General features: G+C 52.6%; 1 protein-coding gene across 1 annotated transcript in view; it reads left to right on the top strand.

Moving 5' to 3' along the window:
• The first annotated feature begins 3,703 nt into the window (after positions 1-3,703).
• The window catches only part of ZNF185 (zinc finger protein 185 (LIM domain)), a 20,477-nt gene continuing 12,776 nt past the window's right edge, over positions 3,704-11,404 (top strand). Inside the window, 9 exon segments of the mRNA XM_010003483.1 lie at positions 3,704-3,729; positions 4,295-4,375; positions 5,450-5,533; positions 5,796-5,834; positions 6,478-6,561; positions 8,052-8,126; positions 8,752-8,832; positions 9,267-9,335; positions 10,726-10,815. Coding sequence (XP_010001785.1) covers positions 3,704-3,729; positions 4,295-4,375; positions 5,450-5,533; positions 5,796-5,834; positions 6,478-6,561; positions 8,052-8,126; positions 8,752-8,832; positions 9,267-9,335; positions 10,726-10,815 — 629 coding nt within the window.

Below are 11,404 nucleotides of genomic sequence, written 5' to 3'. Positions count from 1 at the left end.
ATTCCTGCGGGGCATGTGGCTTCACAGCAGCATTGCAGGGACAAGCCCACCAGCAGGTAACAACAACCTAATTTTAGATTCACAGGCTCCCAAGCAGGGCTGGGTGTTTTCCTCAGTGGGTAGCAGAGTCACTCCAGAACCCAGGTTCGGCAGGAACTTTGGGCCAGGAAACAACAGAGGGTTGTGAAAGCTGCAAGTTGTCCTTGACTTCTTCCCACAGCTTCCATGAAACGTTTGAGAGAGTGAAAAAAGCAAAGAAGCATTTCTGGTAAATATCAGGTGCTGAGTTAACCTGGGTTCTACTGAGCTCAAAGCAGTGGAGCCATTTTGAGGGGTTTTACTTTCTTTTGTTAGTGTGTTTACAAATTAAAGAAACAAAAACATTTGTCTTGGCAGAACCTGAAACAACCAATTATTTTTTTACTGACTTTGTGGTTGTTTTGGGTTCAGCTACAACACCAAACACTCAGTGCTCAGCAAATTCCTAATGTCAGCACATCTCCAAGGCTGTACATCCAGCAGTTTCTCCTTGCTGCTTTCCTGGGGTCAGGAGGAGGAGGAGCCCAGCTGCCATCAGAAGCAAGAACTGACTCTTGCTCCTGAGACAGGCAGTAAGACCTTCCCTCTGCTGGCTTTTGGGGCAACAACAGATGTCTCTGTCAGCCAAAACTTGCCAAGAGCCCTGATGTTATACTCCCACTTGACAAGACCACCAAGGCTCACCCAAGCAGCCTCAGCTGCTCTTGAGTTCTCCAGACTCCAGAAGGTCTGTCCCACCTGAGTAGCTCTGGGCACTTTTGTTAAGGTCTCTGCCACCACTTTCCTCCCTGACCTGCAAGGACACATCTGTCACAGCCAGTCTGAAGCCCTAGAGGGGTGCAGAACACACCCATTTGGGTGTTCCTGGTTGTTCCTGTCCTTGATGCTGAAGGCAGCTGGCATGGGAAGAAATCACAGCTCTGCTGTAGAGGCCACAGTCTCCCCATCCACCAGGCCCCCTGGCTGTGACACGGTGGTGATGCTCCCCCTTCCATGGGACTTCAAAGGTTTTTATATCTAAAAACAGACTACTAATCTCCTTTTTCCCTTTTTCCTTTCTTCCAGGGGCTTCTTGTCTTGAAACAGTAGCTGAAGGAGAAGGCAATTCCAAGAACCATGATGTCCCTGGGTGTCAGTAAAGGTAATTCCTCTCCCCATCCCAAGCTGCTGGGGATCTGGCCGCTGTCAGGACTTTTCTTTGCTCAGTTCTACTGGAAGGAGCCCTGTGCTCCCTGCTCACCTGCTGACACAGGGAATTCTTGTCCTTTCTCAGCAGCCTTTCCCCTCTCTCCTGTCCCTCTGCCTCCCCAGGCCAGGCCATCCCCCCCACGGATGAGGACCGCAGGAGGATCATCAGGCAGATGAAGGTTCGCACCACCCTGAAGGGAGACAAGAGCTGGATCCACCACCATAACTCAGACTCTGAGGAGGAGAAGAAGAGCAGCCCTCTGTGAGTGTGGCCTTTTCTCCTTTCTCTTTCCATCACCAGCCTCCCACGGGTGCTCTGTCCTCCAGCCTGCAGAAGCAGCACATGTGGTGCTTGCATGTTTCGGGGTCCCTGGGATGCCAGGAGGTGGCACTGCCAAAGGGAAGCAGTGCCCCTGTTTCTTTTTGATAAATGCAGGCTGGGGAGAAGCTCTGAGAAGTGGCCCTTCCTGGGAGCTGGGAATCCAGCAGCACAGGCAGATTTGATGTCCCAGGAGAAGGCCAGAGTTTTTTGTATTGTGTTTCACCATCTCCAGAGTGACAAACCAAGGGGCAGACCTTGGATGGGAGGGAGCTGAAGGGATCAGCCAGCCAGGTCTGCATCTCCCCAGTGTCACACAGCCCCCTGGCCAGGGGACACCACAGTCTGCACCTGCTTCTCTTTAATAAGAGAAAAAAGCAAGCCCCACCTTGGTCTGCTCTTAGCACCTCTCCCTGAAAACACCCCTGCCATGTTCAGCAAGATCCAGGTTAATGGTGTCATTGTGTTCCCTCTGTGCTCAGGTCCAGACAGGCTGGAGGGGGATCCCCAGCCTCAACACCTGCTGCTCCCCAGAGTGACAGGTAATTTTGGGGGCCCATCCTGTTGTTTCCCTTCTGTTATCTCCTGGGGGTCAGTTCACACTTCCCTTGGTGCAGCAGCCCAGGTATCACTTGAGGTCCATTCAGCTGGATTTTAGGCTTGACAGCCACGTCAAGCCTAAATTTGATTCTGGTGCTGCTGCTGTTGTTTCTCCCTGTGTTTCTGACTTCACTGATGTCTGCTCTTTGCACAGGTCTCCTGCCTCCAAGCCTCAACCCGGGTACCTCATCAGGTTGGTACAGAGTGGCTTATGTTTGGGCTGGAGGGGAAGGAGAACTAGATCAGGAGCAACCAGCATGGAAAATATACTGTCTCTGGGGTTCTTCTTAGGTAGGAACATTTTACCAAGCTCAAGGAGGACCTTGGTAAAGGGACAGTCCTGCAAGTTTGGTGGTGGGGCTTCCTCTTCTCTTAGGACTTCCTTCTTCTTCCTGGGCTGATGCCCCCAGAGCCCAGGCAGGTTGGCCAGCCCTGTGACACCATCCCCAGCCCGGGTGCCAGGGGCTTTGCCATGGCCAGGGAGCAGGAGGGTGGGACTTCTCTCAGGATGACTCTTGCAAAGAAGCACCTGCTAATTCTCTGTGTCCTGAGCCAGCACCTTCTTCCTGACAGTTAGGCCCAAGAGTGGCTGCAGGTCTCTCCATGTCAGCTCAAAGATCTGTCCAGCAGAAACACTAACAGGTCTCTCTGCTCCCCAGGGGGGTGTTCACAAGGACCATTGATAAGAGCTCTTCTGTGCCAGATCCTTCACCTTCCAATGGCCAAAAGAGGTAAGGGTCTCTCTTCCTCCTCCTCATGAAAATGAGCTTTTAAACATTGTACACATTTCTACTGACCCTTTGACTTTGGCCAGTACCTGTGGGCTTCCACTGAGCCCCACTGAATCCCTCCTGGCTGCTGGAAGACGTGGCTGTTGGTTTAGCAGACCTGGGAAAAAGACAAGGCATCAAACTCTGTGTCTTCCTCAGCAGGGCAGGAGGGGCAGCTGGCTGGGAAAGGACTCTCAGATTTGGGGTTAACTGGGCAAATAGCTGTGTGTGTGGGATGAATCACAAGGAATCCTTGCAAAGCTGAAACACTCAGGTTTGATCTTTTCAAGGTGGTTGGTTATTTTTGTTAAACCTGCCTTGTAGGACACACGTTTAGATCTCATAAGACCTGAACGTGGCTCCTGTCCAAGCAGGTGTTTTGTTGCTCCTCAAGTTAAACCCTTTGAAAACCCTATTTTTTCCCCCTGTTTTGAGTCATCTGGGGAGAAAGATGATGCCTCAAGGTGTCTTCTCCCTCCTCACTGGTGGGTGCTGGGATGGAGCAGCCCCATCCCACTGCAAGGTCTGCCCATACCAGCTCCTCAACTCACAGTGGCCGTGGGGAAACAAAGTAGATCACAAATCCTAGCCCAGGGCTGTGAAAAGAAGAGAAAAATAGCATTAAATAGCATTCCCTGAATTCAGAAAGTGGAGATTTGGGATCATCCTGTTTTCTCAGCTGGGGAAGAGGGTGGCGAAGGGGGAGAGTGCAGGAGGGTCCTGTTAACAGCTGTGATCTGCCTGCAGCACTGCCACCAAGGGGCTCAGGTCCTCCTCTGGATACAGGATGACCACTGAGGACTACAAGAAACTGTGAGTGTGCCCATGGGAGCAGCATGTTCTGCCTGCACGGGCTCAGCAGCACCTGAGCCTCAGGGATGAGGACACAGCCAGGAATGGCTGAGCTCTGCAGAGCTGGAAACTGGAGCAGTTCCTGGTGCTGCCTCCAGGGCTGCGTGGGTCACAAGGCTTTCCTGAACCTGGTGATGGCCTTGGTATGGGGTGGTTTTATCACTTGGCAGCAGTTGAGGTGGACTCAGTTTGCTGCACTGGTGGCCTTCCTGAAAGCAGGAGGAGAAAGGAGGGGGCTTGTGGCAGAACAGCACTGCTGACTCTCCCTGCTCAGCTTTTTGGGCCAGACTGGGGCTGAGTGTTTATTAAGAACCAGCCTCTAGGCTTGACCCTGTACTAAGAAAACAAAACCCTCTGGGGATACATGCATGAAAAATACAAGGGTCTTCCACACTCATGTGCAACACAGCCAGGGCCTGAACCCATTCCCAGTGCCCTGCCCTTGGATTTGCCTTCAGCTCTGCCTGTGCTGCCTCAACAGTCCAAGAGCAGTTCCCTTACCCTGGCTCTCCCCTTTCTGCTTCAGAGCTCCATACAATGTCAGGCAAAAATCAGTGGACTTGGAAGAGGAGGATGCACCTTTTTCTCCAGATGAGCACAAAAAGAGGTAAGCCCTCCAGGTGACCACCTCTTTCTTGCAGGGGCAGTGGCAAGTGGACTGACTTCAGCTGAACTGCTGACTCCTGGGAGGGTCAGTTTGGTGATGGTAGCTGAGCCATTAGGGCTGATGGCAGTAAAATACTGCTAAGCAGAGAGTTCTGCACAGGCCACGTTTTGCCCACAGGCTGCTGCACTCCCAACGAAGTGTAATTAAAAGCCTGACATGATTCAACCTGACAGCATTCCCCAATTAGTTGGGCAGCTGGGAAGGGTTTGTGGAATCTGCAGAGTGTCTGTGAGAAAAGATGGGGAGGCAGGAGGAGCCTGGCACAGCAGGAGGAGCCCACACCCACCTGTGCATCTTGAGTCTGGACCACCTGGGCACTTGCATCCAGATCCAGGCAGGTCTCTTGTGCTCATACCAGGAGTAGAATGTGTCTCTTCTGTGTGGCAGAACCTCCATCTGATGCCTTCAGTCAAGTTTCTGAAGGTACTTTTCCTCAGACACAAGACCTTTACAAATGAAGACTTGGTGACTGGGGGATGCACCAGTCCAAGTCCTTGCAGAGATCTGCCCAGCTAGCCCAGCTAGCACATCAGCCACAAAGCCTGGGCCCCATTTTATTGCCCTGTGGTGTGCAACGTTGCAACAGTCCAGGCCCCAGAACTGGGGAAAGCCTCCAAGAGCCTTGGGAATTCTTCCTTGCTGAGAGGGGGGAAATTTCAGGAAGAGAAAAACCATGACAGTCTCCAGTTGCCCCAGGCCTGCAATCAAGAGCTCAGATTTCAGAATCAGCTCTGAATGCTGCTCTGTTCCATAAGCTTTGTTCCATAGGAAGGGGAGATCAGAACAAAGACCCCCCCCTTTCCCTCTGCCCTCCTGGATGAGTAAGTTTTGGGGTTTTTTTCAGCTTGAGTGAGACTAAAGAGAAAGATAACACATTGTTGCCCCTGGGGTTTCTGCTCCCCAGAGAAGGGAGCTCCAGCAGGGCTGGCACCAGCCTGCACTGGGTGCTTCTCCAGGGCTGCAGGCCCTGCTGTGACAGCAGGAGCAGGATGTGACCCCTTCCCTCCCTTCCAGGACAGAGGCAGCCAACAGTGTCCTGAGGAGCACGGCCAGCAGGGAACGGGCTTATGTCCTCTCAGCAGCCAAGAAAAGCAACGGGTGAGGCTGCTTCCTGCTCGGGGAAGCTTCTTTACTCCACATGTTATCACTGGCTGCTCCTCCCAGGTTCATTTCCTCTGCTCTGCAATTTGCACAGGTGTAACACACCAGGTCCCCTGGCTCTGCCCAAGTGGCCTTTCCTGAGCCTCTCATGCCTTGCACCACATGGGGCAACAACCAGGGGCTCTGGGGGAGCTGCCCCTGCCCAAGGTGTGTCTTTACCTCCCACCTTCTAACTGCTGCATTTGTGCTTCCTTTCCAGCAGCCCAACACAAGACTTTCCACCCTTGTTTGCCAAGAGGTAGGTCAGTGAGCCTCTGAAGGGCACCTGTGAGCTGCCCCAGGGCTGCAGGCACATGCTGGGATGGGAGGTCCCCAGGTGGTGGAAAGCAGAGGAGGAGGGGACACTTCCCTGAAGGGATGCTTTGGGCTGGGTCATGCTGGGTTTTGAGGGCCCCTAGTGTTGTGAACACCAAGAATACAGGACTGAGGATGCTTTGGGTTGTGGGCAACCTGAAACAATCATAGAATCATTAAGGTTGGAAAAGAGCTCTAAGATCATCAAGTCCAACTAACAAGGAGAGACTCATTCATCTGCTTTTCTTCTTCCAGGGGAGGCTGGTTACTGCCAGCAGGGTGAATCCTCTTCAGGCATTTACCTTCCAGAGCAGATGGGGTTACAGGAAAATGATGTAGGGTGCTCTCTGGAATCTCAGCATTCAGCTGATGCTGTTGGTAAAGCTACAGCAAAATGCCAGAGAGGAGGGCTGAAGGTCTGGCAGCCCTTGGGCAGCTGAGCAGGGCAGAGGGAGCATGAGGAGCAGGAAGAAGCTGCCCCGAGGGGAAACAGAGGGAAAACACAGCTTAAGGGAAAGCTGCCTGGCTTAGCTAGCAGTGGGGAGTAGGAATCTGTCATGTTTGTCTCTCTTTCTGCCTTTTGAAAGAATTGAGATAGAAGAAGAGGAAGGACAGCAGAGGAGGAGTCCGACTGTGTCTGGTTCATGCAGGTTTACACCAGATGACAACAGGTATTTACCTCACCCTGGGGTGATGTGTTGACTGTCTTTGGTTTTAGGGCACTCTAGTTTGCCATCTCTGCAGATCACTGCACTTACCTGCAAGGCAGCAGCTCTGAGCACAGCTGGGGAGGAAGGGCTTTCCAGTCCTTCCCAGCAAACCCGGGTTGCCCACTGCTTGGGAAGAGGGAAAGACGCAACATGAAACCTGAGGTTGGCTGCCTGCTGAAACAAGTGGGCAGGCATGGGGACAGGGCCAGAGTGTCACAAAGCACCCAGCTGGCAGCCCTGGAGGCTGACAAACTGCATTTTAACTCCAGCCCAGCTCTCCTGGAGCCGTGTGGTGTGAACCTGCCCGAGCCCCTCTCCCCAGCGCGCCCCGTCCTCCCGGGCTGGCCCAGGAATGAGCCTGGCAGCTCTGCTGGAGAGGCAGCTCACAGGAGGAGCTGGAGCAGGCTCAGATGAGCTCACTACCCACCAAGCAGCCACCAGATAGTGATGATCTTCTCTTACTAGCAGACTTGGCTGAGTGAACTGCCCCCCTCACCTGGACACAAAATCCTCAATGTCCCATCGCTCCCAGCCCCCTGAGCCAGCTCTGCTTTTGTTAGACTGTAGATGTAATTATTCTGCTGTGATAGCAATAGGTAGGTGTGACCAGAGAGGTTTGAGAGCTTCATTATCTTTAAATTGACCTTTGCTTTGATGGGAGATGTTAGCCTCATTGTGAGCCCCCAGCCCCTCTTACAAAGCCCAAGGGTAAGTGGAGCCACAGCTGGAGTGACCAGGTGGGATGTGAGACCTGGGGACAGGCTGCCTCTGGTGTAAAGGCACATCAGAGACACCCTCCCCAGGCCCACACTGGTCAGGAACTGCTGGCACGTGGTGTGGGGCTGAGTGAGACCACCAGGATGCAGAAATGTTTGGCTGAAATGGAAATGTTTGTCCTAGGAAGGAAAATCCACCTCTGTTTTCAAGCAGATTTGTTTAATTTGGGATTCGGGTCTCCAGCCCTGCTCTGAGGGGGGGCTTGATGCCAGGCAGCAGCATGATTAGCTTCCCTGCCACTCTGGTCCTCACTGGGCCCAGCAGGGAGTCCAATAGATGAGGCCTCTCAGCCCAAAGTGCTTTTATTTTCAGGACAAAGAAGCCGCCTGATGAATTTTGGTAGCACTTTTGAGCCATTGTGGTGCAGGTTTGAGGAGTTCCCCTCCCTTCCTTACACATTACACACGTGCACATAGTGAAATCCTTTTATGAATGCACCCAGCTTCAACCTGCACATCTGGGGAGGCTGGTTCTTACTGCAGACTCAGACACTGGGGACAGAAGCAGCTCCAGCTGTTAAACAGAAACAGTTTCTGAACACAGTATTTCAGCAGAAAGGCAGAACCTGGCCCCTTCAGTGCAACCAGAAAGCAGGACGTGTCCCCCCATAGGAGAAGGCACCTAAAATATCTTCTGTCTTTAATGCCTTGTTACTTGTGGGTTTTTTTTGTCAGTACTAATGGGCTAAGAAAAAACACCTCTGGGTCGTCCTGGAATGAGCCAAAGGCAACAGCAGCATCTCCCTCCAGGTGAGCGTTGCAGCACAGCCAGGATGCCTTGCACATCCTCTGCAGCTCCATCAGCCCACACATGGGTCAGAGGCTTCAGTGGGGTCCCCTCTGGGGGGGAAATGAAGCAAATTTGCCAGCCTTGTATGTGGGAGACCCCCCTTAGATGCAGCAGCTGTTCCAAGAAGGACTTTCTGTCTAAAGCCAAGGTGTCTCCTGCTGGGATCTGAACATCCTGGTAGAAGTGCTCAACACCTGCCAGGCACAAAACCAAACAGGCTGAACTCCTTATCAACAAATATGTATAGAGGAATAATTTTCAGTTGCCTTTATCTCTCTGAATTCCTGACTATAATGTAACAAACACTGGCAGGGTTTTCCACAGCCCTGAGAACAGCTTGTTGGTTACTGACCTTGTTCTGTGCTCATTGGCAGGAGGTTCCTGGCAATATCAGTGGTTTTAATTTAAAATTTGCTTCTGATAACAGGGCTTTGTTAGTGAATGTACTGAAAACCATGAGGTTTGTTTTCTGTTTTGTCTCTCCACAGAAAGGAGCACTTCTGAGCAGGCCAGTTCTGCCCAGCTGCAGCAGGGAGCTGCTCTGCTCAGCACTCACAGCCTTTTCTAATTTGCCTTCTCTTGCAGCCCTGAAACAGGCAGCAGGAGCCAAACCACCACATCCCTGAGCACATCTTCAGAGAGAATCTCCACTTCTACTGAGACCAGGTGGGTCTGTTGTCCCTGCCCCATCCTGGAGCTCCAGGAAGGACAGCAGGGGGGAGGCTGCACCGCAGCGTTTGGCTCCGGGTGTATTTTCCCAGCTACACGTGGTTGTTCTGGACTCAGTGCAATCATCAACAATAAATACAATGGCACAGGGAATCCAAGAAAGCAGCACTTTGCAAAAGCATTAGCAATCTGGGAGGAAACACTCCCAGATGGAAGCTGTGGGCCTCCCACAGCCTGGACATGACTCAGTCCTTTCTGATGAGAATATGAGTCCAAATCTGCTGCCCTGTCTCCTAAACCCCTCAGGCTTTGATTTTAAACCAGCCCCTGCTCTGCACCTAGCACCCTTGCAACAAGTGCTGTGCAGTGCCTGGGCCTCACCCTGTGTCCCCCACCTCCCTGCCTAATTGTTCTTGCTGTTTTCCTTGCAGAAATGGTGACAGCAGAGCAGCCCCCAGCAGGAGAGCCTCGTCTGAGACGGTGTCACTGCATGGGGACGGGTAAGAAGCTGCCCAAGGCTGATCTGTGCTGTGAGCACGAGGTGTGACCCTGCTCTGAGCTCAGGAATAGTGTCTACCTGGGCTCCAACAGATGGCATCTCTCCAGTCTTGGTCCTGGGCTGCTCTCCAAGAGCATCATCTGCTGGCGAGGCTGCAACTCGCCAGTTTGCTCTGCTCTTCCTTTGCCTCCCTCGAGGATTCTCCTCCCTGGCTCAGTCCCTGAGGAGTCTGCTCCATGTATTTTTCTTGCTTTTTGCTGCTCCAATTGCCCTCCCACTGCCATTCCCTGGGGAGTTTCTTTCACCTACAAGGGATGTGTGGAACCTCAGTTGCTTAAGGTTGATTCTGGCCTCCTGCACCCTGTAGGGAGCTTGAGGGGGTGCTGGAGCAATGGGCATGTGTAAAAAACTGATGTGTGGAGTTAATGAAAGAGAGAGGTTTCATTAACCTAAGGAAGAAGGAACTGATTTGGAACCTGAAGGCAGTACAGGTGCTGGACACATGAAAGGGCAGAGCTGTGACTCTGTGAGACAAGGAACTTGCAGCTGAGGGCCAGGAAGCTGCTAAGAGAGAGATCACTCCCTCCTTGTATGCTTATGTCCAATGGTCTCCATCCTCTGCACACAGGAGGACTTCAGATTTTTAAAATCTGCCCCATGTCAGGAGGTCTCTTTGTGAGCTGCAGCTTCTGGGCTGTGTCCAGGCTGGAGCAGGCAGAGTTGCACGTGTGGCCATGGTTGTGCAAACAGCTGCAGGAGGTTTGGGTTCACCAGAGGAGTTTCTGCAGCTTGCTCTCCACCTGCTCCAGTGAAGATCAGGCTAGAAATATTCCCAAAATGATATCTTAGGCTGAAGGGCTTGAGGAAAGGTAGAGGCTGGGCTATTGTCATGGTCGTTCAACTGAGGCCCATAAATATACCCTTGTGTGTCACTGCAGGGCCAGCCTGGTTACAAGGCACTCATTGTGCTCGGGGTCACTTGGGCCATGTGGCTGCTGCTCATGGTGAGCCAGCCTCCCAGGGAAAGCAGAGGATGCCTCATTACTTCAGCCACCTAAAATTGGAGAGGGAGTAATTGGCAGGGAAGGAAGGAGAAAGATAACACAGCTTGACAGGTCCAGGAGAGTGAAAGATGGGGGGTAGGGCCTGTAGGAAGACCTTTCTGGCCCATCAGCAGGGAGGGTTCCAGCAAGGGGTGGGCAGAGCCTCAGTGCAGGGGGGACAGCTCTGAGCCCCCCGTGAGCTGCAGCCAGGACCACTGTGCTCAGGTTGGCCCTCCCTGTCCTGACAGACTGAATTCATCCCATTTCCTGCTCCTTCTGCCTCCCTGCTGGCATGAGACAAGGGAAGGGCTGTCACCTCCTCTCTCACTGGCATTTCCCTCTTTCTGATGACAAACCTCTCAAGGAAAAGCCTGAGCCTGAGCTGTTCCCGTGGGATGGACTGGCTCCCAGAGCAGCTGTGGTCTCCAGGAATGGAAGGTAGAGTTAGTGTGAGATTCCTTGCCTGGCCTGAGCCTTCTGCAGACCATCAGCTGCTGGGAGCTGGGAGTGGGGCTTCACTGCTGGAGCAGCTTTGCTGAGCTGCAGCAGTTCCTGTAGAGTTTTATTGAAGGAAGGGGAGGAAAGGAAGCACTGCCCTCTTGAATAAAATCCATGGATATTTTTTCCAGGTTTATTCCTTAGTTTCTACAATACAAAAAAACCCACAACCACCAAGCACTTCTGCAGGTCATTTCTGCATTTCCCAGGTTTATTCCCAAATGCAAACCAATTCTGGAATGTAATTATTATAATTCCTTTTTACAGTCTAGACAGGTTCACACTCAATGTATCTCTAGGCCTTCAGCCTCCATGTACCTGTCTAATTTTGCAACAAGAGACCTCCTATAAAACCCTCAAGCCCCAGATCCCACCGAAGGCCATGGAAGGAACTGGGGTCCTGGCTGCTCCCCAGCAGCACGTGGGGACCTGTGGCAGCTCCCCAAGGGGGTCTTCAGCCTCCCTGGGAAGAAATGAGAGGTTCCCAAGCCAAGGCAGGTGACCAGGTGCAGTGGCTGTGGCTCTGTGC

This window comes from Chaetura pelagica, unplaced genomic scaffold (assembly GCF_000747805.2).
Source record: "Chaetura pelagica isolate M959 unplaced genomic scaffold, ChaPel_1.0 scaffold938, whole genome shotgun sequence".
Taxonomy (NCBI): domain Eukaryota; kingdom Metazoa; phylum Chordata; class Aves; order Apodiformes; family Apodidae; genus Chaetura; species Chaetura pelagica.
This window is presented reverse-complemented; position numbering and strand designations above follow the sequence as displayed.